Source organism: Triturus cristatus, chromosome 9 (genome assembly GCF_964204655.1).
Source record: "Triturus cristatus chromosome 9, aTriCri1.1, whole genome shotgun sequence".
Classification (NCBI taxonomy): domain Eukaryota; kingdom Metazoa; phylum Chordata; class Amphibia; order Caudata; family Salamandridae; genus Triturus; species Triturus cristatus.
Window position 1 is genome coordinate 5,066,288 of NC_140592.1, and position 27,174 is coordinate 5,093,461.

Below are 27,174 nucleotides of genomic sequence, written 5' to 3' on the forward strand. Positions count from 1 at the left end.
GTCTGTGATTTCCGTGATGGTGGCTGCCTCCTGTTTGGTTTTAGTACTACCGGCAAGCATCTTGCCAACCATCTGGCTCTCCTCATACACTCGCTGTAGATAAGTTCTGGAGCTGGCAATCTCCTCCAAAATAAAAAACTCATTTAATTCGTTTTTGGCCCTGTCTAACTTTGCTTTAGTATCCCCCAACCCCACAGGCTGGGCATATCTTAATTTAGTAGCTCCTACTACTGCCTGCTGGAGTTTAAAAATGTTCTCTTTCCTCAGTTTAACTTGGGAGGTAGTGTAATCAATTGCCCACGAAGGGCTGCCTTAAACCCCCCCCCCCCCCCCCCCCCCCGACTGAGAAAATTTCTGCCGTGTTCTCATTGATCTTAAAACATTCAGCAATCCAGTCCTTAGTATCAGCCACCCATTGGGGGTCCTGCAGGAGGAGACGATCCTTCTGCCACCTGGATCTTGGCCTCCTGCTAGCCCCTATTTCCATATTAAGTTTAATTAAGGAATGATCAGAGAATGGATTAATATCAATGTCAGAGGTTGTACTGCCCAAGGATTTTGATATTAAAAATAAATCAATTCGAGAAGCCTTATGGGATTGATTCGAATAGCAGGTAAATTCCAATTTTGATGGGCTAGCTACACGCCATGGACCCATCAAAATATGTTACTGTCTTAAAATCTCGATCATCTTTTTGGTTTTGGGTTTGAGCGCTTTTTTATTTTTATTCAAGGTATCTTTCTTCAAGTCCTGAATATAGTTAAAATCAACTCCCATAATTATTTTCCCGGGTACCCCCCTAAGTAACTCAATAATTCTGAATAGGGCGGTAGTATCATCTACAATAGGACCATAATAGTTAATAAAATGCAATATCGTGCCACTTAATTTAGCCTCGACCCATATCCATCTCCCCTGGGGATCTCTCCTTACTTGAGCAAATTCCCAGGGAAGACCCCTGCAAAAATATATCGCTACTCCTCTCTTAGCCAGTCCTGCAGAAGCAAAGAAGGCATGCGAATACCATCTGGGGAGGAATATTCTTGGAGCATTGGTTTTTAGATGGGTCTTCTGTAGAAATAATACTTGGGGTGAAAAGGAAGTTAACCATCTAATTAGAGCTCCATATTTTTGTTTGTTCAAAATCCCCTTTACGTTGAGCAAGAAAATACAGCACTTACTCGTCATTTTTGGCCCTGAATCTGTAAGCCTTGCTAATTGTGTCAATATTACAAATACTCCTGACCCTTATTTTCCCCATCAAAATCCTGCTACTGCTCATTTTACAACTGCTTTCACCCCCTCCTTTGAACCCTCCCCCTCCCCTCCCCCTCTCAACCCGCCCGTCAGGAAAGGTGAACCACCACGCTAACCACCTCTCACTCCCCCCCGCTACTTTTATGGGTGCCATAAAACTGCACCCAGGGTGCCACCCCACCCCCCCCCGACAAAGCGATGCTTTATACAACCAGTCTGAGAAATTTGAACCCATCTAAACATCAATAGGAAGAAAAAGCTTACATAAATTTGTTAAATCGTTGTGTTCTCGAAATTTCCTTAAGAAGAACCTGTGCATCTTCTAAATTAGTAAACAAATGGAATTTCCCTTTGACCAGGACGCGCAGTTTCGACTGTTGGGCAATTGACGCCTGCGCGCCCTGGGCTTTGAACAGAAAAAGCAGCTTGAAAAATTCTTTGCGCCTCCGAGCCGCAGCTGCGGACATGTCAGGAAAAATTCTGCAGTTGGAAGTTTCGTTCACTGGAAATTGTCTTTGTTGTATGGCTTTGGACAATATCATCTCCTTAATTTGAAAGTCAGCGAAGTTGACCAGGATGGTACGAGGGCCGCTCGTGCTTGGCAGAGGATGGGACGGAACTCTGTGAGCCCTGGTAATAGTTAGATCGCCGCTAAACTCGGGGAGGACTTTATCCTTAACAAAGGATTCTACCCATTGCGGTATCTGGGCTCCTTCTATTTTCTCAGGAACTCCCACTATACGCAGGTTGGAACGGCTTGAGTGATTTTCCAGCTCCTCAAGCTTATTTTCTAGCGAGCTCCTATCTTTAGTGACTTCATGCACTTTAGTAAGCAAACAGGTCATCTGGTCCTCCAATTGGGAAATCCTGGACTCAGCTTCCTTTATCTTAACTGGAAAATAAGCCACTGACTCTTCGATCTTTCCTAAACGGAGATGAAGAGAAGCAATTTCATTCTCCTGTGACCGCTACATATCTCTTATTTCATCGAGTATGAGGTTGAGCAGCATTTTAATGTTGAATTGTTTAGTGGTATCAGCCTCTGTTAAATCATCAATTGGAGTTTCTTCAGAATCTGTTGCTAAGTCGAAGGCTGAAGATTGAGGAGTATCTGGAACCTTCTGCACTTTCTCATTGAAGACCACTAGTAACATTTTTGAGGTCTTTGACTTCTGAACTGGAACCTTTTGTTGATGTAACTGATCCTGGGGCTCAGACACAGGGACCGAGTTGGTATCCATCAAAATCAAATCCTGATCCGGCTGGGAGAATAACTACAACGCTGATGCTTCCGCAGGCATGGGGACGGGAGTCGAAGAATTCGTATTCAATTCTTGTATCATATAGTTTGAAGCTGATGAGATTTGGTCGTGTGGAGGCACTAGCGGGGAGGAAGAGGTAACAGGTGACGATGATGAGCTCCGATCAAGTGGAAGTTGGCTCAGGCTAGCAAGATCGATGGCCGCTGCCTGAAGTGAATCGGGCTGAGGATGGACCGACTGTAGTAGCTTTTTCATAAAGAGGGGAAACTCCTTAACACTTTTACCCTCCTCCTTACTACTCTCGGCAGGTACAGTCACAGAGTTGTCCACTTTTAATTTGCCCGAATCGCCGGACTCCTTTGTTGGTATCAAGGCGGAAATTCTGGCTCCCTGGCTAATTCCAAAGAGCTCTTCCACCAGATCATCTTTTGAGCTCTCAAAGCTGGAATTATGTGCCGGGCGATTCCCCAGAGGTGCTGGTCTTCCTACCCCAGCAGACAACGCCTTTGCCTGTGACTGTGCCAGGCGAGTCTTGGGCTTCAGGCCAGTCACAGAATCAACTTTAGAGACTAAATTGCTCTGTTTATTATGTCTCCCCATCGTCAGGTCCTGGGAGAGTATTTACTGTAAACTGGATTGCGCTGCCTGAACCAGGGCTTCTCCCTTTTTTTTTTTCCTGGGATAAACTATCACCGCTGCTTGCTCCTTTAAATTAACTTTCCGCTCCTCACCTCGCTTCTCTTTTGCCTCTATCTGTCGTCTTCTTCTTTCTCCCACCAGGTTTTGGCATAGTATTGTTTGTTGGTCTTAGCCTCCTCCTCTCGCACCACCACCAGCCAGAAAGAAAGAGCAGAAGCCTTGTTATTTCGATAATTCGATAGTTCTCCAAATCTGCTGCAAATGCGATCCGCTGCTGGCCGTGGAACGCAGGAAACGCCGCGTCCGATCGGTTTGGCTCTTTTCAGTAAATTTCAGCCGCTACCGTGGACGCCAGAGCTGCATCGCTATCGCCATTGCCGTCGGGGGGGGCGTGGTCACATGCGGCTTCATGGAGGCGTGGTTCTCCGTCATGCCGCCTCTATTTTCCCATCTGTATTGATCATGGTAAGCGGACGATAAGAGGCAGGGTCCTGGTTGTCGCCACTCAGTTTTAGTATCATGCAGATTTCACCTTGCCTCATGGTGGGGGGGGGGTTAAGATTCCACTATCTAAGGCCTCTGTGTACACCTGCAGCAGGGCCTTAGTCACAGTGGCAAATATACGCGGTAGAATTCGGGTGGGAACTGAGACCGGGTAATGCTCCTTGTATTTCAAAATGGTCAGCTGTGCTTCGAGATCCTCAAATGCCTGCACGGGTAGGCGTGTCCGGTTAAAGGCCTGCAATTACGGTACATAACGATCCTCCCTTACTGCCGGGTCCGCAGCATATACTGTCTGTAGGTGTCGTTGGAGGACCTGAAGGATTGCAGACCTGGTGTATGCTACCTCACCCGTTGGTGTATAGAGAGCTATAATTGGCGCTGGGGTCTTCTCTCTGCGGAGGATCCTTGACAAAAGCCGTACCGACCTGACCCCTCTCTATGCAAGCGCTGTTGAGACTGATGGAGTGTGTACTTGTCTAATATGTCACTTATGCGTGCACCTATATACCACTCTCGGGCGTGGCAGTTGGGTCAGCTTAGTCCGAGGCCTGTGCCTCTGTCAATTTTGATTCCTCTCCCTCGAGGTCCCACGGCAATTGACTGCGGCCTCCGCACGTCAGCCCCATGTAGGCCCCTTGTGCCACAGCTTTAAGTACCTCCCATTCTATGGCTCTAGTGATGTTTGCCCCCTCCCAGTTCATTGTCATATAGTCGGTCAGGACATGAGATATGGGCTCCTTTCCAACCGGGTCTTCTAGAATATCCGACTGCATTTGCAACATTCTAGGAAATTGGGCAGGGGGACCCCAACGGGCCACTCAGCTAATTGGAGAGTGATCAGAGAGCAAACTAATCAAGTGGGTCGCTTCAGCATTTAGGTCAGCCTCGGTCTCAGAGACCAAAACCCTGTCCAGTCTACTGTGTGTGCCATGGGTGGAAGAGTGGCAGGTGTACAGCCTCTGAGTAGGGTGCCTGTCTCTCCATATGTCTCATATTGCTAGGCTTCCCATCACCTCTCGGAGCCTCTGTCATTCTTGGCTTGGTGCCTTGTCGAGGGGGGGTGCCTGTCCAGATCAGGGTCTAGTACACAATTAAAGTCCCCCACCCAGAGGAGCGGGCGTCTAGGTCTGTGATTAGTGCGTCTTGTATGGACTGGTAAAAGTCCAGGGTCATCCACATTCGGTGCGTAGATATTAAGGATAACCATATCTCGTCCGTCCAGTTTTGCCCTGATTAGGATGTATCTGCTGTTTATATCAGCTTCCATATACTGTAAGACGAATGACGTGCCCAGGGCCACTTGGATTCCACTTGCATAGTGTATGTAGAGTAGTATGAGTGAAAGATCTGGCCGCTCCATTTTTTTGCTAACTTATTGGCCCCCGCGCCATCTAGGTGGGGTTCTTGTAGGCAAACCGCTGAGACGTGGTGCCTCTGGAGGAACGAGAGCACTCTATAGCGCTTTGTACATGTGCCCAGTCCCCTTACATTCCAGCTAATGAATCTAACCTTCATTGTCCCAGTGATACTTCACTCGCCTGTTTCCTGGCCCCTGCAAGTGCATACCTCTCATACTCAATATATGCTGCAAACAGTCACTTATAACAAACCAAGTTCCCCCCACCCCTCCCCCGGACAAATGACGTGCAACAGTGCTTTTGCCTATACCCTCCATGCTTGTGCCAGAAGGTACACAGCTCCCCTCACGGTCCAACAGGGGCCAGTAAACTTCCCAGTGAAACCAGCCTCCCATCAGAGCCCAGAGTTTCAGAATACTGAAGTAGCCCAGTCAGGTACCCTGTGCGCGCGGGCCGTGGACAATGAAAGGATAGTGCTCTCAGTTTTGCTTCTTGTCCTCAAGGCTTCCTCCTCTCAACAGGCCTGGTGCCTCAATTGTTACTCCCTCTCAGCCTGTATTCGCTCGTACGAACACCTGTCTCCCTCCCCCGTAACAGCACCCCAGCAGGTAGTGTATGTCTCACTAGTGCTGTACTCGGTGATGCACACACATGGGAGGATACCAAGCGATGAGTTCATGTAGGCACATACGTCTTGTATTATTCTGTATCTTCTGTGATCCCGTCTGAGTCCAGATGGTGTCAGGGACCTTATCTGTGGTTGGAGTAAGAATCTCGGGGACACCCACCATGTTGGACCCAGGTTTGGCTGCCGGCAGGGAGAGAGTACCCAAGTCAATGGATTCCACTTGCATCGTGCCATCTTCACCCACCATGATCCTCTGCTTTTCCAGCGTGTCTCAATCGATGTTCCGGTCTGAGTGCTTTTTATTTCGAGTTCTTTGCCTCGGCCGGGATCCCCAAACCCTCCGACTGCCGCACCGCTCCTGAAGGGGGGGGGGGGGCAGAACATCACCTCGGATTTCCAGTCATCCCAGGCCTCCTCTCGAGTCTCAAAAAAGTGGGCCCTCCCTGTGTGATCACCTTCAGCTTGGCAGGGTAAAGTTACATGTCCTGCAGGTGCATGGAGCGGAGATTTTGATTCACTCCCAAGAAGGTTTTTCTTTGCTCCTGAACCATCCTGGTGTAATCCGGATATATGGCAATTTTATTATTTTCATAGCACAGGTTCGGTGTTTCTCTTGCGGCCCGTAGGATACAGGGCCAGATGCATCAAGCATTTTTTGCCTTGGGAAACGGACGATTAGCAGAATCTGTCGTTTGCAAATGCAAAAAAAAACTTTTCTGATACAGCAAACCTATTTTACGATTCTGTTAAAAATTCGCTATTAGGAAGGGCCGTGTTTAGGGCGTCCCTTCCTAATACCGAATCGCATCTGTATGCATGAATGTTTTGCATCCAAAATGCGGTCGAAAAACATTCGCATTTAACCACCTACTTCAAGTAGGTGGTAACCAATTCGCAAATGGGAAGGGGTCCCCTTCCCCTTTGTAAATGTCTGTAAATGCATTTTCTAAAAGCAGGCAGTGGTCCCACAAACCACTGCCTGCTCTTAGAAAATGAAAGGAAAGGTTTTAATTTTCTCTTTGGTAAAGCAAACATTGCTTTGTTGCTTTATTGAAAAGCAATCACGGACATGGTGCCATCCCCGTTATTTTTTAGATACCTAGGGGGGTCGCAAATTGCGACCAACCTCATTAATATTCATGAGGTAGGTCATTTGCAATCCCCTAGGAATCACAGAAAATGTTAAACACACTTTCATGCATTTCATTTTGCGATTTTCTAATTGGGAATTGCAAGAATTTGCAATTAGGAAATCGCAAAATGGATTGTTGATGAATCTGCCACACAGTCCCTGTCTTGGTAGTTTAAGATTTTGGCAATTATGGCTCGTTGGGGGGTGGGGAGTCCCAAGGGGCAGAGGGAGAACCACTGCCCTGCACGCTACTTTCTCTACAGATAAATCAGAGAGACCCTTTGGGCATAGCTGAGTGCGTATCCAACACTCCAGGAAGTGTTAGGTCCTGCCCTCCTCAGCCCGCTCAGGAATCCCTAGGACTCTGATTTTACTGTGTCTGGCCCGACCATCCGTGTCCTTAGCTCGAGGGCCTGGACATCTGGGCCACCTGCTGCTTTAGTGAGGCCATCTCCCCTTGTAAGGTCAGTATGTCCTATTCAGCCGTGGTCACCTTGTCTGCCACTTTGTGTAAGTCGGCCCTCAATAAGTTGACATCAATATAGACCGTCTCGATTTGCTTCTCCAGGGCACTTCTGGACCCCTGGATGGCTGCATGATTATCTGCATGAGACTGTTCGCCACTTCCGCCAGCTCTCGTTTGTCTCGTGATGCGCTGAGGGGGGAGTCGCGGGGTGGTGTACTGAGTTATTGTGTGAGATCCAGTGGCGCGGGCTGGCTTATCTTTACCCATCTCAGGATAGCGTGCCCCTGCTCACACTGGTTACAGGTTGCGCTGGGAGACCCAAGTACGTAGCGCCCCGGCTCCGTGCTCTCACCCATAAAACACCGTGGGGCTGTGGACCATTTGACAGTGGTGGGGGAGAAGAACTGAGCATTCCGGCAGTCTGTGTGTCCTGCTAATTTTTCATGTCCCCCCCGCAGCCAATTCTCGCTCCTTCGCCTCCTCATGAGCACCCTCGTCAGTCCCCTGGTCCTGAGCCTGCGTGCAGGGGGTCACTCAAATACTGAATGTAGGGGTGTTAAGGGATAGTAAAGGGTAGTAGCCAACGGGCTACTTACCCTATTGGTCACTTCACCCCCTATGTGACAGCTTCCTGTGGGCAGTGGGCATAACTTGTCCCAGAATTCCTAATTCCACCAAATTGAAGATGGTGGAATCCTTCCTTCGTGGAGCACAACAGGCAGCCCACCAGACGGTCTGCCCAACCCCCTGTTCCGAATTCTTTGTACACGCAGAGCAATAACTCCTTGGACCCGACTTTGAAATTCCATCGAGTGTCCCCCGATCTTGGCTGAGAAAACGTCCAGCCAACCTAGGGCTGTCACCATCCCCTCCAGACACATTGTCCTGATGAAGACCCGTCATGACCACCAACTGGGGCACACTCGGGGTTGAAACGTCGACGCTTATTCAAGGCCCAGACTAACCAAGACTCCACACAACGAAAGAAAGGAGTATCAATCAATCAATCAATCAATCAAACAAGCATTTGTATAGCGCGCTACTCACCCGGAGGGTCTCAAGGCGCTTGGGGGAGGGGGGTCCGCTACTGCTCGAACAGCCAGGTCTTGAGTTGCTTCCTGAAGGAGAGGTGGTCTTGGGTCAGGCGGAGGTGGATGGGGAGGGAGTTCCACGTCTTGGCAGCCAGGTAGGAGAAGGATCTTCCTCCTGTTGTGGCTCTTCCCCCTGTTCTTGGTCGGACCATTTTTCAATCTCCTTCTCCCTCGCGTTAGCCCCAGTGCCTATACCTCTTCTCCCAAAGAACATCTGGGCTAGAAAATGGGGTAAGGCAGACATGCCTTCGTTTTGCTCATCCCTGGCCAATTCCTGCCCTGACCTCTCGGGTCTCGCCGCCCCGGACCAGCTGACTATCATCGATGGCTGGCTGACCCGGGCAGGCGATGATTTTGCTCCCCTGAGACGGATCACGGTGAAGCGTGCCCATGCTGCCAATCGCTGGTTTACCCCCGATCTCAAGGAGAAGAAATTAGCCGCACGCAGAGCAGAGCGCGCATGGAGAAGAGAATATAGTCCCGCCAAAAAAAATCATCTACCTCTCTGTGCTCAAAGTATACAAACAAAGCATACTTGACGCCAAGACCCTGTTCTACTCAAACAGGATACTAGCAGCTGAATCTCAATCTAAAGAGATTTTTGCCACAGTACATGAGCTTGCCTCGTCTAATAGAGCCACGGCCTCGATCCCCCCTTCTCAACCGCTTTGCGACTCCCTCAACGACTTCTTCGTTGATAAGGTCGCAACGATCAAGGCTAATATTTCCCCCCCTTCCCTCACCTTCACTAATCCCTCCCCCCCTGCTATCACTTCCAAACTCACTTCCTTCCCCCCTCTGACCACAGTTACACTTCCTCCCTTGCTCCATAAGGTAAAGTCAGGCTCCCCCCTAGACTTTGCCCCTGCTCGTATCTTGCGAGAAGTCTTCCTACACTGCCCTACCCCTTCCCTTACACTTTTAAATGACTCACTCAAATCCGGAGTGGTCCCCACTGCCCATAAATTTGCGGCAGTCATTCCCATTTTAAAAAAACCCGGTGCCGACCCTTCATCCCCTTCCAATTACCGTCCCATTTCCCTGTTACCCTACCTGGCCAAGGTTTTGGAGACCCATGTAACCAGCACCCTGAGCACCTATGTGGAAGCCAACCACTGCCTCTCCCCTCGGCAGGCGGGCTTTCGCCCCCTCCACTCGACGGAGAAGGTAGTGATCTCAGTGATGGACAGCCTACGTGAGGGCATTGATACCAACGTCCCCCAGGCCCTCATTCTTTTAGACCTATCCGCCGCATTTGACACGGTGGACCACTCCATTCTCCTCACCCGTGTCAAGGCGGCGGGTATAGAGGGCCTGGCCCTCACCTGGCTTAAGTCCTTCCTGAGTGACAGGGCTCAGGCAGTCCATCTTGCTGGTTTCACCGCTGCCTCCCGTAAGGTGGCATGTGGAGTTCCCCAAGGCTCCTCCCTCTCCCCTCTTTTGTTTAATTTATACATTTACCCCCTCATTTTTATGTTACAGCAGCTCGAGGTCACGGTGTTCAATTACGCCGATGACCTCCAGCTAATTTTTGACCTTTCCCACTCCACTTCCTCTGCTTCAAATGTCCAATCCGTCATGCTGCTCATCCAGGACTGGATGAACTGCAACCACCTCAAACTCAACCCGGACAAGACGGAATTAGTCCTGACCAGAGGTGGTTGCAGTCCCTGGTCCCCCTCCCATTGGCCAACCTCACTTGGTGTTCCCCCGCTCCCAGTTCCTAAGGTCAAGACCCTTGGCATCCTCCTGGATCCCTCACTTTCTGTTCACTCTCAGGTTAATTTAGTTGTTTCCTCCTGTTTTTTTTCCCTTCGAATCATTAGGAAGATTTCTCGTTTTTTTTCTTTACCTGCCCTAAAAATTATAGTGATGGCCATGGTGCTTTCGCGCCTCGATTATGGGAACATCATCTATAATGGCGCTCCAGCCTACGCCACTCGCCGTTTGCAGCTAGTGCAGAATCAGGCTGCCCGCCTGATCCACGGCCTGCCCAAATACCATAGAGCTACTCCCCTACTGCAGGCCTTGCACTGGCTGCCGGTGAAAGAGCGTGCTCTGTTCAAGCTTGGCTGCACTACTTTCCAGGCCAAAACAGGCACTGCCCCGGAATTTATCTGTTCTGCCATCACCCCCTACACACCTGGACGAGAGCTTAGGTCTACTCATCAGGCTTTGTTAACCATTCCCCGCTTCAGCAAAAAAAAGACTGGCGGTACGAAATTCGCAGTGCTTGCTCCCGCATTTTGGAACTCCCTCCCCCCGGAACTCCGTATGTCATCTTCCTACATTGAGTTCCGGAAGGGTCTTAAAACTTTTCTTTTTTCTCGTGCTTACAATGCTTAAATTCCCCTTTGCTCCTGCCTGCTTCTCGCAATCCAACAGCGCCAAGAAACCGCTTGGTAAAAGTGCGCTATAGAAATGTTTTTAAATTCAAATTAAATTCAATTCTTCGGATGCGGGGGGCGGCGGCGAGGGCGTGGCTGGTTGATCGAAGCTGGCAGGTGGGAGTGTAGAAGGTCAAGCGGTCGTGGAGGTATCTTGGGCCTTGGTTGTGGAGAGCTTTGTGTGCGTGGGTGAGGAGTCGGAACGTGATTCTCTTGCTGACGGGGAGCCAGTGCAGGTTTCTCAGGTGTACGGAGATGTGGCTGTGTCGGGGAATGTCCAGGATGAGGCGTGCTGAGGCGTTCTGGATGCGCTGGAGTCGTTTCTGGAGTTTGGCTGTGGTTCCGGCGTAGAGGGAGTTGCCGTAGTCCAGTCGGCTGGTGACGAGGGCCTGGGTGACAGTCTTCCTGGTTTCGGTGGGGATCCACCGGAAGATCTTACGTAGCATGCGTAGGATGTTGAAGCATGATGCGGAGACGGCGTTGACTTGTCTGGTCATGGAGAGGGAGGAGTCCAGGACGAAGCCCAGGTTGCGTGCGTGGTCTGTTGGTTTGAGTGCGCTGCCAAGGGCAGGGGGCCACCAGGAGTCGTCCCAGGCGGAGGGTGATGATCCCAGGATGAGGACTTCCGTCTTATCTGAGTTCAGTTTCAGGCGGCTGTTCGTCATCCACTCGGCTACGTCTGTCATCCCTTCGTGTAGGTTGGTTCTGGCGGTGGCGGGGTCGTTGGTGAGGGAGAGGATAAGCTGGGTGTCGTCGGCGTAGGAGATGATGTTGAGGTTGTGTTGGCGTGCGATGGCTGCGAGGGGGCTCATGTAGACATTGAAGAGGGTGGGGCTGAGTGATGATCCTTGTAGTACGCCGCAGATGACTTCGGTGGCCTCGGATCTGAACGGGGGTAGGCGGACTCTCTGTGTTCTTCCGGCGAGGAAGGAGATGATCCATTCCAGTGCCTTCTCCTGGATACCGATGTTGTTGAGGCGCTGCACTAGGGTGCGGTGGCAGACCGTGTCGAACGCCGCGGAGAGGTCCAGGAGGATGAGGGCCGTTGTTTCCCCGTTGTCGAGCAAAGCTCGGATGTCGTCGGTGGCTGCGATGAGGGCAGTCTCGGTGCTGTGGTTGGCCCGGAAGCCGGACTGCGAGTGGTCGAGGGATCCGTTCGTCTCGAGGAAGGCGGCCAGTTGTCTGTTGACGGTTTTCTCGATGACTTTGGCCGGAAAAGGAAGGAGCGAGATGGGGCGGTAGTTTTTGAGGTCGGTGGGGTCCGCTGATGGTTTCTTCAGTAGGGCGCTGAGTTCGGCGTGCTTCCAGCTCTCTGGGAAGGTGGCGGTGTCGAAGGAGGCGATGATGATGTCCCGCAGGTGGGGTGCGATGACGGAGTCGGCTTTGTTGAAGACGTGGTGAGGGCAGGGGTCGGTTGGAGATCCTGAGTGGATGGAGTTCATCGTGCGGATGGTGTCTTCGGTGTTGACTGGGGTCCAGGCGCGGAGGGTGGTGCTGGGGGGCGTTGTCCCGGTCGTAGGGTGCGTTGGCTGTGTGATGAAATTGTTGTGTATGTCTGCGATCTTGCTGTGGAAGAACGAGGCGAGCGAGTTGCAGAGGTCTTGCGAGGGCGTGATGTCGTTGTTTCCGGTGCTGGGGTTCGAGAGCTCTTTGACGATGTTGAAGAGTTCCTTGCTGTTGCGGGCGTTGTTGTCCAGTCGTTCCTTGAATGCGGATTTGTTGGTGGCGTGGATCAGCTGGTGATGTCTTCGAGTGGCGAGCTTGAGGGTGGTCATGTTGTCTGTAGTTGGGTCTCTGCGCCAGGCTTTCTCGAGGGCCCGGCAGTTCTTCTTGGAGCTCTTGAGTTCGTCGGTAAACCAAGATGCTTTCTTGGTGCCGGGTCTGGCGGGGGGGTCTTCAGTGGAGCGAGGTCGTCTGCGCAGTTGCTGATCCATTTCGTGAGGTTGTTGGCGGCTTCGTTGGGGTTCGCTGATCTGGTGGGGGGGTTCTGGCTCAGGGATGTGGTGAGCTGGTCGGCAGTGATCTTGTTCCAGCTTCTGCGGGGGACCAGTTGCGGGTGGTGGTGAGTCGTGGTCCTTCTGAAGCTGAAGTGGACGCAGCTGTGGTCTGTCCAGTGGAGTCCGGTGGCGTGGCTGAAGGTGATGTCCTTGCTGGAGGAGAAGACGGGGTCGAGCGTGTGGCCGGCGTAGTGGGTGGGGGTGGTCACCAGTTGCTTGAGTCCGAGGTTGGCGAGGTTGTCCAGCAGGGTGGTGGTTGTTGTTCTCCAGGTGGAAGTTGAGGTCCCCGAGGAGGATGTAGTCAGCGAAGGGGAGGGCGTGCGGGCTGATGAAGTCGGCAAGGTCTTCGCTGAATTGTGTGCGAGGTCCCGGGGGTCTGTAGATGAGGGTGCCTCTGAGGGTGGTCTTGGGGTCGGTGTGGATCTGGAAGTGCAGGTGTTCGGCGGCTGTGAGGGTGTCATCGGAGTTGGTCGTGATGCGGATGGTGTTCTTGTGGACGATGGCGATGCCTCCTCCATTCTGGTTGGCGCGGTCCCTCCGGGTGATCTTGTATCCGTCCGGGATTGCGATGGCTATGTCGGGTGCTGAGGAGGTGTTCATCCAGGTTTCCGTGAGGAAGGCGACGTCTGGGCATGTGGCGTCAAGCAGGTTCCAGAGTTCCACTGCGTGCCTGTGGACGGAGCGGGTGTTGAGCAGGATGCACTTCAGGTGCTTCAGGTGGTTGCTGTTGGTGCTTGGCTTGGCGGGTGCGGTACGGGTCCGGATGCAGGAGAACTTGCAGGATTGGCAAGTGAAGGGTCCGTGGGTGCATCTTGGGGTGGCTCTGCAGCAGCTGGGGCTCCGGCCGGTGTTGAGTGCGATGAGAGTGGCGGCGTTGTAGGTCTTGCGGGTGGGCTGGCATCTACGGGGGCCAGGGGGTCTGGCGCTGGGCGCGGGCCAGGCGCGGACGGGCGCAGACGGGCGCAGACGGGCTTGCCTTAGGCGCGACTTCGGCGCGCCCGCGGCGCGCCCGCTGCGCGGCCTCCGTATGAGTGGGAGAGGGAGGGAGGAGCAGCTGGGAGGTGGGAAGCGGGGCGGCCAATAGGGTGCGGGGGGCGGAGCTATGGGACGCGGCGGCCAATAGGGTGCGAGGGGGCGGAGCTACGGGAGGCGGCGGCGGTAAACGGGCGGCGAGGGGGAGACGCGGGGAATGACAGAAGAAAAAATGGGACACAATCTGGGCACCAAAGGAGAGGGGGACAATCAAGGCAGCAAAATACACAGGTACAGTGGGGGAGAATCACACACTCGTGGGTACAGAAGAGAAGGAAGGCACAGTCACTCTAACGCAGACAGACACAATGCAGCAGCGGTCAGTGGTCACACAGGGGGCTGCGTGGCGGTGAGGGGAGCGACCTGCCTGGTAAACAGGGTCAGAGGTTGCTCTCTCTACCGCTGCGCGGGCTCCATATGAGTGGGAGAGGGAGGGAGGAGCAGCTGGGAGGTGGGAAGCGGGGCGGCCAATAGGGTGCGAGGGGGGCGGAGCTATGGGACGCGGCGGCCAATAGGGTGCGAGGGGGGTGGAGCTACGGGACGCGGCGGCGGGAAACGGGCGGCGAGGGGGAGACGCGGGGAATGACAGAAGAAAAAAGGGACACAATCTGGGCACCAAAGGAGAGGGGGACAATCAAGGCAGCAAAATACACAGGTACAGTGGGGGAGAATCACTCACTCGTGGGTACAGAAGAGAAGGAGGGCACAGTCACTCTAACGCAGGCAGACACAATGCAGCAGCGGTCAGTGGTCACACAGGGGGCTGCGTGGGGGTGAGGGGAGTGACCTGCCTGGTAAACAGGGTCAGAGGTCGCCCTCTCTACCGCTGCGCGGCCTCCATATGAGTGGGAGAGGGAGGGAGGAGCAGCTGGGAGGTGGGAGCGGGGCGGCCAATAGGGTGCGAGGGGGCGGAGCTATGGGACGCGGCGGCCAATAGGGTGCGAGGGGGGTGGAGCTACGGGACGCGGCGGCGGGAAACGGGCGGCGAGGGGGAGACGCGGGGAATGACAGAAGAAAAAAGGGACACAATCTGGGCACCAAAGGAGAGGGGGACAATCAAGGCAGCAAAATACACAGGTACAGTGGGGGAGAATCACTCACTCGTGGGTACAGAAGAGAAGGAGGGCACAGTCACTCTAACGCAGGCAGACACAATGCAGCAGCGGTCAGTGGTCACACAGGGGGCTGCGTGGCGGTGAGGGGAGCGACCTGCCTGGTAAACAGGGTCAGAGGTCGCCCTCTCTACCGCTGCGCGGCCTCCATATGAGTGGGAGAGGGAGGGAGGAGCAGCTGGGAGGTGGGAGCGGGGCGGCCAATAGGGTGCGAGGGGGGCGGAGCTATGGGACGCGGCGGCCAATAGGGTGCAAGGGGGAGGAGCTACGGGACGCGGCGGCGGGAAACGGGCGGCGAGGGGAGACGCGGGGAATGACCGAAGAAAAAAGGGACACAATCTGGGCACCAAAGGAGAGGGGGACAATCAAGGCAGCAAAATACACAGGTACAGTGGGGGAGAATCACTCACTCGTGGGTACAGAAGAGAAGGAGGGCACAGTCACTCTAACGCAGGCAGACACAATGCAGCAGCGGTCAGTGGTCACACAGGGGGCTGCGTGGCGGTGAGGGGAGCGACCTGCCTGGTAAACAGGGTCAGAGGTCGCCCTCTCTACCGCTGCGCGGCCTCCATATGAGTGGGAGAGGGAGGGAGGAGCAGCTGGGAGGTGGGAGCGGGGCGGCCAATAGGGTGCGAGGGGGGCGGAGCTATGGGACGCGGCGGCCAATAGGGTGCAAGGGGGGAGGAGCTACGGGACGCGGCGGCGGGAAACGGGCGGCGAGGGGAGACGCGGGGAATGACCGAAGAAAAAAGGGACACAATCTGGGCACCAAAGGAAAGGGGGACAATCAAGGCAGCAAAATACACAGGTACAGTGGGGGAGAATCACTCACTGGTGGGTACAGAAGAGAAGGAGGGCACAGTCACTCTAACGCAGGCAGACACAATGCAGCAGCGGTCAGTGGTCACACAGGGGGCTGCGTGGCGGTGAGGGGAGCGACCTGCCTGGTAAACAGGGTCAGAGGTTGCTCTCTCTACCGCTGCGCGGGCTCCATATGAGTGGGAGAGAGAGGGAGGGAGGAGCAGCTGGGAGGTGGGAAGCGGGGCGACCAATAGGGTGCGAGGGGGGCGGAGCTATGGGACGCGGCGGCCAATAGGGTGCAAGGGGGGAGGAGCTATGGGACGCGGCGGCGGGAAACGGGCGGCGAGGGGAGACGCGGGGAATGACCGAAGAAAAAAGGGACACAATCTGGGCACCAAAGGAAAGGGGGACAATCAAGGCAGCAAAATACACAGGTACAGTGGGGGAGAATCACTCACTGGTGGGTACAGAAGAGAAGGAGGGCACAGTCACTCTAACGCAGGCAGACACAATGCAGCAGCGGTCAGTGGTCACACAGGGGGCTGCGTGGCGGTGAGGGGAGCGACCTGCCTGGTAAACAGGGTCAGAGGTTGCTCTCTCTACCGCTGCGCGGGCTCCATATGAGTGGGAGAGAGAGGGAGGGAGGAGCAGCTGGGAGGTGGGAAGCGGGGCGACCAATAGGGTGCGAGGGGGGCGGAGCTATGGGACGCGGCGGCCAATAGGGTGCAAGGGGGGAGGAGCTACGGGACGCGGCGGCGGGAAACGGGCGGCGAGGGGAGACGCGGGGAATGACCGAAGAAAAAAGGGACACAATCTGGGCACCAAAGGAAAGGGGGACAATCAAGGCAGCAAAATACACAGGTACAGTGGGGGAGAATCACTCACTGGTGGGTACAGAAGAGAAGGAGGGCACAGTCACTCTAACGCAGGCAGACACAATGCAGCAGCGGTCAGTGGTCACACAGGGGGCTGCGTGGCGGTGAGGGGAGCGACCTGCCTGGTAAACAGGGTCAGAGGTCTTAGGGGTGAAAGCATCATCTGGCCTATCCCTCACCTGTACATAAAAACCGCAACCACCGTGTATATACTGTAAACTTATAGAGCACTGAGCACTTGTGTCACAAGATCACTCTATATCCATGTAATTATCTTATTTTGACAGCTTTTGTTTACTGTGATTATCTATGAATCAGTACAAAACATTTAGATTTCTGTTTCCCATTTCTTCAAAGAGAATTGTTTTACCCGACCGGCGCTACACAAATGTTGCTACCGGATTTTATGAATGCATTGTGAGCACCATTAAGTAACGTACCTTCTAGCCGACAGGACCACTTATTGTTTAAATAATACATACCCAGGTTCTGAGGGACACAGGGTTACCCCATTATTGTTTAATCTTCATGGATAAGTTGGTATCTAACTGGACCCCTAGGTTCTTCACAATGCTCACTGAGGCTGTGGGAGGGACATATCCTTGGCCCACCACTGGTGCCACGCTTCATATGGCGGACAACCAAAGAAGATAATCTCAGATTTTCCTGGGTAACACTTTAATTGGTTCGGCCTTAGCCAGGAGAAGGCCTCTGTCAGACAGGTGTTAATTTTGTCGCCTCTGAAATCGGCGCCTTTATCACAAGTGAACAGCAGTTGAGTATCATTATTATTATTATAGTTGAATTTATAGGGCGCAACAGCTACCCAAAAAGGGTTTCCCGGCGCCAAGACGGCTGCGAACAGAATGGTGAAAAGCAGAAAGAAAGATTACTGGCTAAACTGCCAGGTCTTTATGGATCTACGGAAGCGGGTATAGTTGGTTTCTTTGGGGATGACAGGAGGGAGAGTGTTCCAGAGGGTGGGGCCAAGATAGGAAAAGGACTTGCCACCCATCCTGGTGAGTTTGAAACGAGGAACCGTAAATTTCTCAAGCGTTGAAGAACGGAGATGACGCGTGGGGATGTAAGGGCTAATAAGAGTATGCAGGTAGGGTGGTGCTGAACCCCACCTTATCTTGAACATAAAGGTCAAGGCCTTGAACTTTATGCGATTCTCCACTCTAAGCCAATGAAGATCGTGGAGGTAGCCAGAGATGTGTGAAGTTCTGGGAATTTTGCAAAGAAGTCTAACTGCAGAGTTTTGAACTAACTGCAGTTTACGGGTTACGGTCTTGTTGGCACCTAACAGCAGGACATTACCGCAGTCCAATCTAGAGGTTATAAGGGCATGGACCACTGTTTTTTGCGTAGCAGTGGGTAACATCCAAATAATTTTTCGCAGCGATTTCAAGATGGTAAAACATGTGGCCGCGACCCTGACGGCTTGTTGGTGCCAAGACAGAGAGTCGTCAATGTAGACGCCCAAATTCCGGACCTGGTTAGAAGGTTGCGGAAGGGCACCCATCTCGGTAGGCCAATGAAGTGGACCCCAGAGGTTCTTACCCTTTCCCAGGTTTAAGACCTTGGTTTTATCACCATTAAGTTTAAGATGGTTTTGGTTCATCCACGAGGCGATACTCCTAAGGCCAAGTTGTAAGCCAGATGTTGAGTTAGGGTCAGTGGAAGAGAGAGAAAAGATGATTTGAGAGTCGTCTGCATAAGAAAAAAGAGTTAGGCCAGCTTGATCAGCAATATCTGCTAAAGGCCTGACATAGAGATTAAAAAGCAGAGGACTGAGTATGGAGCCCTGGGGTCTGCATATGATACTATTTTAGCCCCATGTACCTCAGCTAAAAGTGCAATGGGGGGCATATAGATATTAAAAGAGGACCGGCTCAGACTAGACCCCTGTGGAACCCCAACCTTCATGGGAGGAATGGGGGCTGCAAAAGGAGGGGACCAGATTGTTTGCTGACTGTGTCTCAGAAAAAAAGCAAACCATTTGAATACCGTGCCTCTGACCCCACACTCCCGGAGACTCTGCAGGAGCCGATCCTGGGGCATGGCATCAAAGGCCGCGGAAAGGTCAAGCAATATTAGCAGTAGCATTTCCCCCTTTGTCAAGTGTCTCTTTGATAGTTTCCCAGACTTCCAATAGGGCTGTTTCTGTACTAAGATTGGTTCTGAATCCACACTGACTATCATGGAGTACATGGTTAGTTTCAACATATTCTGACAAGACTAGAGTCACGTATTTTTCCAAGACTTTGGAGAAGAACGGCAGTAGCAATATTGGCCTATAGTTAGAGGCTACCTCTGAATTTGCCGAAGATTTCTTCAGTAGGGGAAGAATTTTAGCATCTTTCCAGCTGTCTGGTACCCGCCCCTTTTTCAGAGAGGTTTTCAGAATCAGTTTGACAGCTGGATTGATGATCTCCACAATGGAAGACAGTATTTTAGTTGGGCCAGTGTATTGTGATGTGGCCGATGGAGGGATGCCTTTTCTATGTTACATGTTGGGCAGCGGGTTTTGTCCAACTTTGCTTGTGACCGCTGCTCCCTTTGGTCCATATTGGAGAAATGTCAGATGAAAACCACACTTTTCTTGCAAAAAGAGTCTCTTTTTGTTCTTGTTGATTGCTGTTTGAGTGTTGTCCTGTTCTTGATGCGTTGCCTACTGACAGCACTGCCTGTTCTTGATGTGCAACCTGACGGCTGTCTCTCCTTTCCGTGCAGGAGCAGATGGACTCTACGGAGAAGCTGCTGGAGCCTTTTGTTCCTGTCTCAATTCCAGTAAGTTCAGACTACGGCTTTATGGGAATATTTGAATGAGGAGATGTAGCTACGACTAGTGCGAGGGTGTCTAGCATTGGTCCACAGGGAACAGTACTTTGCCTTATACTTTCTTAGATACATGAAAATCGAACCTAAAGGCAGCCCATTTCCAGTGGCTCTTTTGAAAGTTTGCCAAGGCTCTTTCATTTTGTTGAACAGTGGTGGATCCGGTGATGCGCGCTCTCTGTATAGTGCATATGCTTGTTAATGGTTGCTGTGCTAGATGGTTTTTCTGGCAGCCATATATCAAATGATGTGCCTTTGGTCATCTTCAAACAGTGCTGTATATGATTCCACCTCAGAACCCACTAAACTATGTTCAAATCTTGATTCTGGTCTGTGTTCCGACACTTCATGCATTTCTCATGTGCTGGAGATTTTATGGGGTGTTCTATTTTTTTCTGTCCTACTTGACCCGTCGCTTTGAATTGACATGTCCAAGCATATCCCTTTACTCTTGCTTTCTGTAGCAAAGGATAGCAAGGCAATCTGTTTCTGAGAAGCCTCAGTGTAGGAGAGTAGGGTCTGCTATCCTATGGTCACCCCAAATTTTTGCTTTTTGCTTCACTGGTTTTTGACATATTGAGGCTGTGGGCCTGCCAATCGGACCCCCAGCCTGCTGTTCTCTCTACTAAATTAAAACTATGCACCCTAGGTGCATAACCAATTGGAAGTGGATCACCCTGTCAGCCCCTGTACCAGTGTACACTAGGTACCCAGGGCATTGGTGTACCCAAGGCCTGCCAGGGGCTGAAGCATGTATTATGCCACCCCAGGCTTGGCCTAACAATTTGACACAACTGGCTGATCACTCAGCTGGGGTAAGTTGGTGTAATCACCTCTTACTTAGGTGTAGTATACCTATACCTAACCTTAAATGGGACACCTGGTAACCTATAAGTCACTCCTATGGCAGGCCTTAACAATCCTGAAGGCAGAGTGCTTGGTTCCATGTGAGATGGTGCTCTGGCATGTGCTGAGCCTGTCTGCAGTGGTCGGAACAACTTCCTTCTACCGTTTCCAGATATCGTCATACCATATACTCTTAAGTGCATTATGAACCTCGCGGTTAAATGCTATCTTTGGTTTGGCTTTATCAAAACATGTCGAGTAAGGTGTCATACGAATTGGAATACTAACCCCTCGCCAATTCTGGCGACGGGGTTAGCATTCCACCCTTCTAGAGGGACACGACATGTACAGTACCTGAAACCCGGGTAAAATCAGACATAGCCTCAGCTCCACAAAATGGATGCTGCCACCACAGACACAAGTCTGCCCTCCTGCTGCTGGGAGTCCTTCCAGCTTGGGAGGTATGGACAAAGGGTTTCCTGCCAGGGGAGGTGCATGCACCACCCCATACAGGATTTTGTGTATTGGTCAGGTAGGGCTTGAAAGAAACCAGACATGCCTGTGGCTCACAAGGAGCCTCGGTGCATATGCCAGTTCAAACCGGTCCTGGGGCACACCAGTCCCGGGCCTGGGGCGAGCTGGACAAAGGATTGGGGGTGTAACCACCCCCCTTCCTGGTCCCACCCATAGGGAGGGACCTAGCAGGTAGTCCGGCCCCTAGAATCCGCTTAAAGGTAGGAGCTGTGTCCTAAGACTTCAGACATCCTGGAATCAACTTGAAACTAAGAAGAAGACGGGAACTTCGACATTCTGCTGCACAGAAGACTGAAGGAAATCTCCCCTGTGGTCAGGGAGTGACCACCTTGCTAACGCAAGCACCATCCAGCGAATCAACGTCTGCTTTGCCGCCGCCTCCCGCCAGAGCCCGAGCCCAGAGACTGACAAGACCTGGACCTCCAGACCTCTCACCGCCCGATCCACAGTCCCTGAAAAGAGGAGACCCGTGGAGGCACCGAGACACGTGGAGCCAGCCATCTTGAAACGACCACGACAAGCTGACAAGTGCAACAACCGAGGCTCCCTCCAAGTTGTGCTTTGGGATCTGAGAAGCCCAACCCTCGAGCAGCATCTGCACCAAAGGTGAGCCCTCCAGCATCTCCACGATCTGCGTGGGGCCCTTCTGCATTTTGCCACTCGACGCGCCTAACCGGTTGCTGGCCCGCTGGCTAGTAGCCATCTTGGCGACGAACTTTACGAAATACACCGCTGGTCTGGTTGCTCCAGACTGGCCCTTGCTCCCCTCCAAAGGAGCCGTCCTTCTGACCTTGCTGGTCAGAACCACCAGCTTATTTCATCTCCTACAACAATTGCTTTTGCCAAGGCTTGTTTGCTTCGATCAAGTCGCCGACACCGCCGACAGCGAGAGCCTGCGTGGGACAGCTCGTGAACCGACTCCTGGACGTCGTCGACCTCCAGGGACCACGTGGCTGCAGAGACAAGCTACACCTTTCTTCCTGTTTGCACCCGACATTGCCTGGTGCCACGCTGGTCACTGGCTAGTGACTGTGAACACTGTCCCCTCTGCTTACAGGTCTTCAACATCTCCGATCCACTCTTGGATCCACTGCATCTCTCCCGGACCGACCGCCTGCAGCATCTTTATCTTCAGGCTCCACGGAACCGATAGAAGAAACCCGACGCACTTCGAGGCCTATGCACCCGCTTCCTGTGGGTGAGGTAAAGCTGGCACACCTGTGCCCAAGTGTAGTATTACATCTCTAGTGCCTGTGTTCCAAATCTTGAGTTCCTAGTCCATCCGGAAGATCCTCTTTGCAGTAACTTTGTACTTTTTACGCACCCATTGAAACCTATGGGAGCACGCGTGTGACTATTTGCTCTGCACACGCCACCCGTGGACCTCCTGGTCACTAACGGAAGTTAGCTCCTTGTAGGCCCAGCGATTCTAGAGGCCCTAGGCCTTTTCCCTTTTCTGTTCGTGGTACTTATACCACTATTTTAGTATATGGTTTGAGCGGCCACCAGGGCCTATCCATATAAAGTGCAACTTCTGTGTATTCTACTGTAATCTTGTTTGACGATTTGTGCTCCTGTGCTCATACAGAGACTAGGGGTTACTTTGAGAAATAAATACATATATATTTTGAATATATATCTGTGTGGTGTCCTTTCATTGGTATAAAAGGGGGTTGCATTTGGTAAAACAGCTGGCTTAACACGCTTCACGAGTTTAGCCTCAAAGACTGCTTAGCCTACGCTACCACTAGGGCAGCTAGTCCGAAAAGGTTGACTTACAACCACACCATAAGGGTTGCTTGGCATGGTACAAGGTGATCACTTTAACTAGTGAGCATCATATACCAGGCCAACTTCTCACACTCAGCTTCTTTGATGCTATTGGACCTGAGCATCCTTTTCATCAATCAAAGAATGGCCGGTAGAGTTTACATGAATTAGCAAAGTCCCCCAAGAATAGCCGACAGTAGTTATCCATCACTGCAGAGCTCGGATTGTCAGGAACCCATGCGCAAGGCTCATAACAGCTGCCTCTCACCTGTTTCGTGTAGGATGGGATTTTACAGACGGATTCTGGGGAAGCTGAGGAAAAGGCCGCTCCTGCGATACAACCGAACAGCTCCGAGTTTGAGCCCTCCATCTCCCGGCAGCGAAGGCAGAAGATGAAGGAGCAAGAAGAGCAACGCTCTGATAAGGTAACCTTTCCTGTTCAGCAGAAAACTAGCCTCTTGCTTGTATTAGAGTGCGAGTTTCTCGTTGGTGTTCTTCTGACAGCCAGACCGAATATTCACTGTGTGTTCAGCATCTGAACGGCCATTCTCGGTGCTCGCCTCCTGGCTCAGGTCAGCCGGTGCTGAGGAGCTTGACCTCGGGTTACTGACAGAGGTGCCTCTTTGAAGAGTGCTGGAGCTCTGACCAGTCACTCATCCGCTGGCTGGCTAGTGTGATCTCACAGCCTAGCAGATGGTATGCCCAGACCCCTTAGGAGAACTCTGAAATAGTATTGCTTGTCTCCCATCAGTTAGTCAGACTGATGATGCTTCACAGATATTAGCGTGTGAAAAGATGCCCGGCAGCTCTTCCCATAAGCCACAGCCTGTCCATATCAATGCCCTCTTTCTGGATATTCACTGTGGATTGAGGAAGGGACAGGACTCTGTGAACCAAAGATGTGGATGCAGCTTAACACTGAGCTGCTCCTGCTGCCTTATCTTGGGGCCACTTCAAGAGCCTCAAGGGCCCCCCCAACGCGCTCACATAATAAACTTGCTCTTGGTGCCCGCCCACTGCACCCTAAACGTAAGCCTACAATCCATCCTGTTCGCTAGTACTATCTTTCTTAAAATGAGCACTACGTGACATTTGTTTTGGAAATTAACTCTCGGTATAACCTGCTTCATTCAGATATTTTCATGTCTGGCTTATTAAAATGGCTTCAGTCTATGAACCCCTCATTTAACTTTCATTGTAGCACTTGTTTTCTTTCATATAAATACTACATATTTTCCATGCACGTGTTCCGAATAGAACATTTCTGCTTGCTTTGTACATAACTTCATTGCAACTTTGACGTACTTCAGTCCCGAGAAGCAGGTAGAAGTCTGATTATCTCTCCTTTGCTTTAGTTTAGCAGTTGGCACTTGTCTCGTTCCGACTTGTAGGTATAAAGCCTTCACCAACGTAGGTTGTTGGGGATTTCATAGCACGCTCGCTACACAAGCAATGACGATAATTAGCCTATCTCGAGGTTGAGCAAAGGCTCTACTTTAACAAGTGAAACTCGTGGGTTAATGTTACATTTTGTTTGTAGTAGAAGTAATTCGCTGTTCATTCCAGATTGAAGCAGATGCTATAATCCTTCAAGGCTTCACTAACATCACCCTTGAATTCTTTTGTCCTGGTGGGACCTGATTTTTGGAGTTCAAATAGCAGAATTTGTCCCCAGTGTGTACACCAATGACTTTAGCACCTTTTTTTCTTTTTACTTTTTTATATTGATTTTCATAACCAGAAACATTTTTTTTTCTTCAACTTCCTGCTGTAGTTAAGTGACACCATCGCTGTATTAGATTCGTAAACCAAATTCCCTTGGTCTTTTTTTCCTTCAATACCTTTGAAGACTTTGGCCATGTGATTGAGGTGGCGCCCTGAGCGGTTACATTGACGCAGCGCACCGTCTCAACACTGAACCTGTCAGAAAGGGCCTACTTCCTCATAAAATAATTGATCCTTGCTTCCAGGAATGCCTCCAGTTCCACCTTTTCAGCCCAATCTCGACATCCCAACACTCTCAGATTACATTTTCGATACTTGCCTTCCACATTCACAACCTCGTCCTCTAGGATCTTGGAAATCCCAGTCAATGCCAACAGTTCCGGCCTATGGCTAGTGTTCCTCAAGCTCGGCTATGCCTCTCTGCTTCTCCTACCCTGTCAACATCGCTTCCCAGATAATAGTGAAGAAAGCATACACCTGCTCCCACCTCTCCAGCCTTCCCCATGAGCGAACCCCAGGTATCATTTATTTCCGAGTATACTATCTCCCCCTTATCCCCTCAGAACCCATTGGATTCTTGTTGGAGAGACTGTGACCTCTGCAGTACTGTCCAGCCAGCCCTGGTGTGGCATTGAACTATTTTATCATGCGCCCTCTCTCCTGGAGATCTTTGGATTCTTGTTGGAGGGACAGTGACCTCTGCAGTACTGTCCAGCCTGCCCTGGTGTGGCATTGACCTCTTTTATCATGCACCCTCTCTCCTGGAGATCTTTGGATTCTTGTTGGAGGGACAGTGACCTCTGCAGTACTGTCCAGCCTGCCCTGGTGTGGCATTGACATCTTTTATCATGCACCCTCTCTCCTGGAGATCTTTGGATTCTTGTTGGAGGGACAGTGACCTCTGCAGTACTGTCCAGCCTTCCCTGGTGTGGCATTGAACCCCTTTTATCATGCACCCTCTCTCCTGGAGATCTTTGGATTCTTGTTGGAGGGACAGTGACCTCTGCAGTACTGTCCAGCCTTCCCTGGTGTAGCATTGACCTCTTTTATCATGCACCCTCTCTCCTGGAGATCTTTGGATTCTTGTTGGAGTGACAGTGACCTCTGCAGTACTGTCCAGCCAGCCCTGGTGTGGCATTGAACTCTTTTATCATGCACCCTCTCTCCTGGAGATCTTTGGATTCTTGTTGGAGGGACAGTGACCTCTGCAGTACTGTCCAGCCTTCCCTGGTGTGGCATTGACCTCTTTTATCATGCACCCTCTCTCCTGGAGATCTTTGGATTCTTGTTGGAGGGACAGTGACCTCTGCAGTACTGTCCAGCCAGCCCTGGTGTGGCATTGAACTCTTTTATCATGCACCCTCTCTCCTGGAGATCTTTGGATTCTTGTTGGAGGGACAGTGACCTCTGCAGTACTGTCCAGCCTTCCCTGGTGTAGCATTGACCTCTTTTATCATGCACCCTCTCTCCTGGAGATCTTTGGATTCTTGTTGGAGGGACAGTGACCTCTGCAGTACTGTCCAGCCTTCCCTGGTGTGGCATTGACCTTGTAACGCCCTGAACGTCTCAGGATCGTTTAACAGACACGATAATGAGAACGCAACCACTTGTAAAGGTTTAGTTATTTTAATGAAGGCAAAAATAATACAAGGAATAAACAAAGGTTATAGTCACTGGAATCCTCCAGGCTAAGTACGTTACCAGCCCACAGCACGGATGGTCCTAACTGTCCTCTGCATATACGCCGATCCCGGCGTATGCCAACAGAGGGCAGAAATGAAATGGCCGACAATGCCAATCGGTAGGCTGTGAGGGGCACGAAGAGTGTTGGGGAGAATCGAGGAGTCAGGGAAACACCCAGCCGGGGTCTCTACCTGAAGGGAGCAGCCGCTCAACCTCTTCCTCAGACTGCACCGGGACGCGGAGTCACCTCCTGGTGATGCGTCACCGATACCCCAATCACAAGCAAAGAAGACTGAACCGAGAGCAGCCGCTCGATCGATCCTGGGGACTTCAGAGTCTGTAACGCGGCAAACACCTCCTGGTGTGCGTTACAGCTGGCAGTCCCTGTATCTCTGGTCGGGCTGGGAGTTACGACTCCAACCAGCAAAAGCGCCACTGCGCTTTGACTCAGCCGAGTCAAAAAGCGAAGCTCAATGGTTATCCGGTAGAGCTTCCGGGTCCTTCACAGGTGACGATGGGGCAAGACACGGCCCAGGGAGTAACGACTCAACCTACCTCCGTTCTTGCCTTACTGGAGCACCACTCCGAAACACTGCTCTTCACTAAGCAGGTACGTCGGTGTAAACACAATATCCGACAGCGTTGTACCTCCCGGTTCCTCCCTTTATAGGGCGTGTTTTCCTTGAGTTATGTAACAGCTCTCCTGTTTACATAAGGGCGTGTTTTCCTTGAGTTATGTAACAGCTCTCCTGTTTACATAAGGGCGTGTTTTCATTGAGTTATGTAACAGCTCTCCTGTTTACATAAGGGCGTGTTTTCCTTGAGTTATGTAACAGCTCTCCTGTTTACATAAGGGCGTGTTTTCCTTGAGTTATGTAACAGCTCTCCTGTTTACATAACCTCTCAACCGCTAAGCATCCTGGGAGATGTAGTCCGCTTTCGCTGGTTACCGTTTTCCTCCCCTCGCATGACAGGAATTCTTGACAGTACATCCTCCCTCTCAGCGGCTCCCCACGGGTCCAGCGCTGGCAGGAAAACGCCGATGGAACAAGGAGACCAAGCGCGGAGCATGAACCCCTTCAGCCGGTTCCCATGACTGCTCCTCCGGGCCATAGCCTTTCCACGCAACCAGGTACCACAGCTTCCCCCTGCGCCATTTGGACGCCCGTATGCCCGACACTTCATACTCCACCTCCGACTCCACGCATACCGGCCTAGGTGTCCCAGACGGCT

General features: G+C 51.8%; 1 protein-coding gene across 3 annotated transcripts in view; it reads left to right on the top strand.

Annotated features, from left to right (window-relative positions):
- NEK4 (NIMA related kinase 4) overlaps positions 1–27,174 on the top strand; it is a 532,367-nt gene that overhangs the window by 201,085 nt on the left and 304,108 nt on the right. For all 3 annotated transcript variants that reach the window (XM_085624188.1, XM_085624190.1, XM_085624189.1), the window contains exons 8-9: positions 19,279–19,335; positions 22,815–22,958. In XM_085624188.1, the coding sequence (XP_085480314.1) occupies positions 19,279–19,335; positions 22,815–22,958 (201 nt within the window). The remainder of the gene's footprint in view (positions 1–19,278; positions 19,336–22,814; positions 22,959–27,174) is intronic.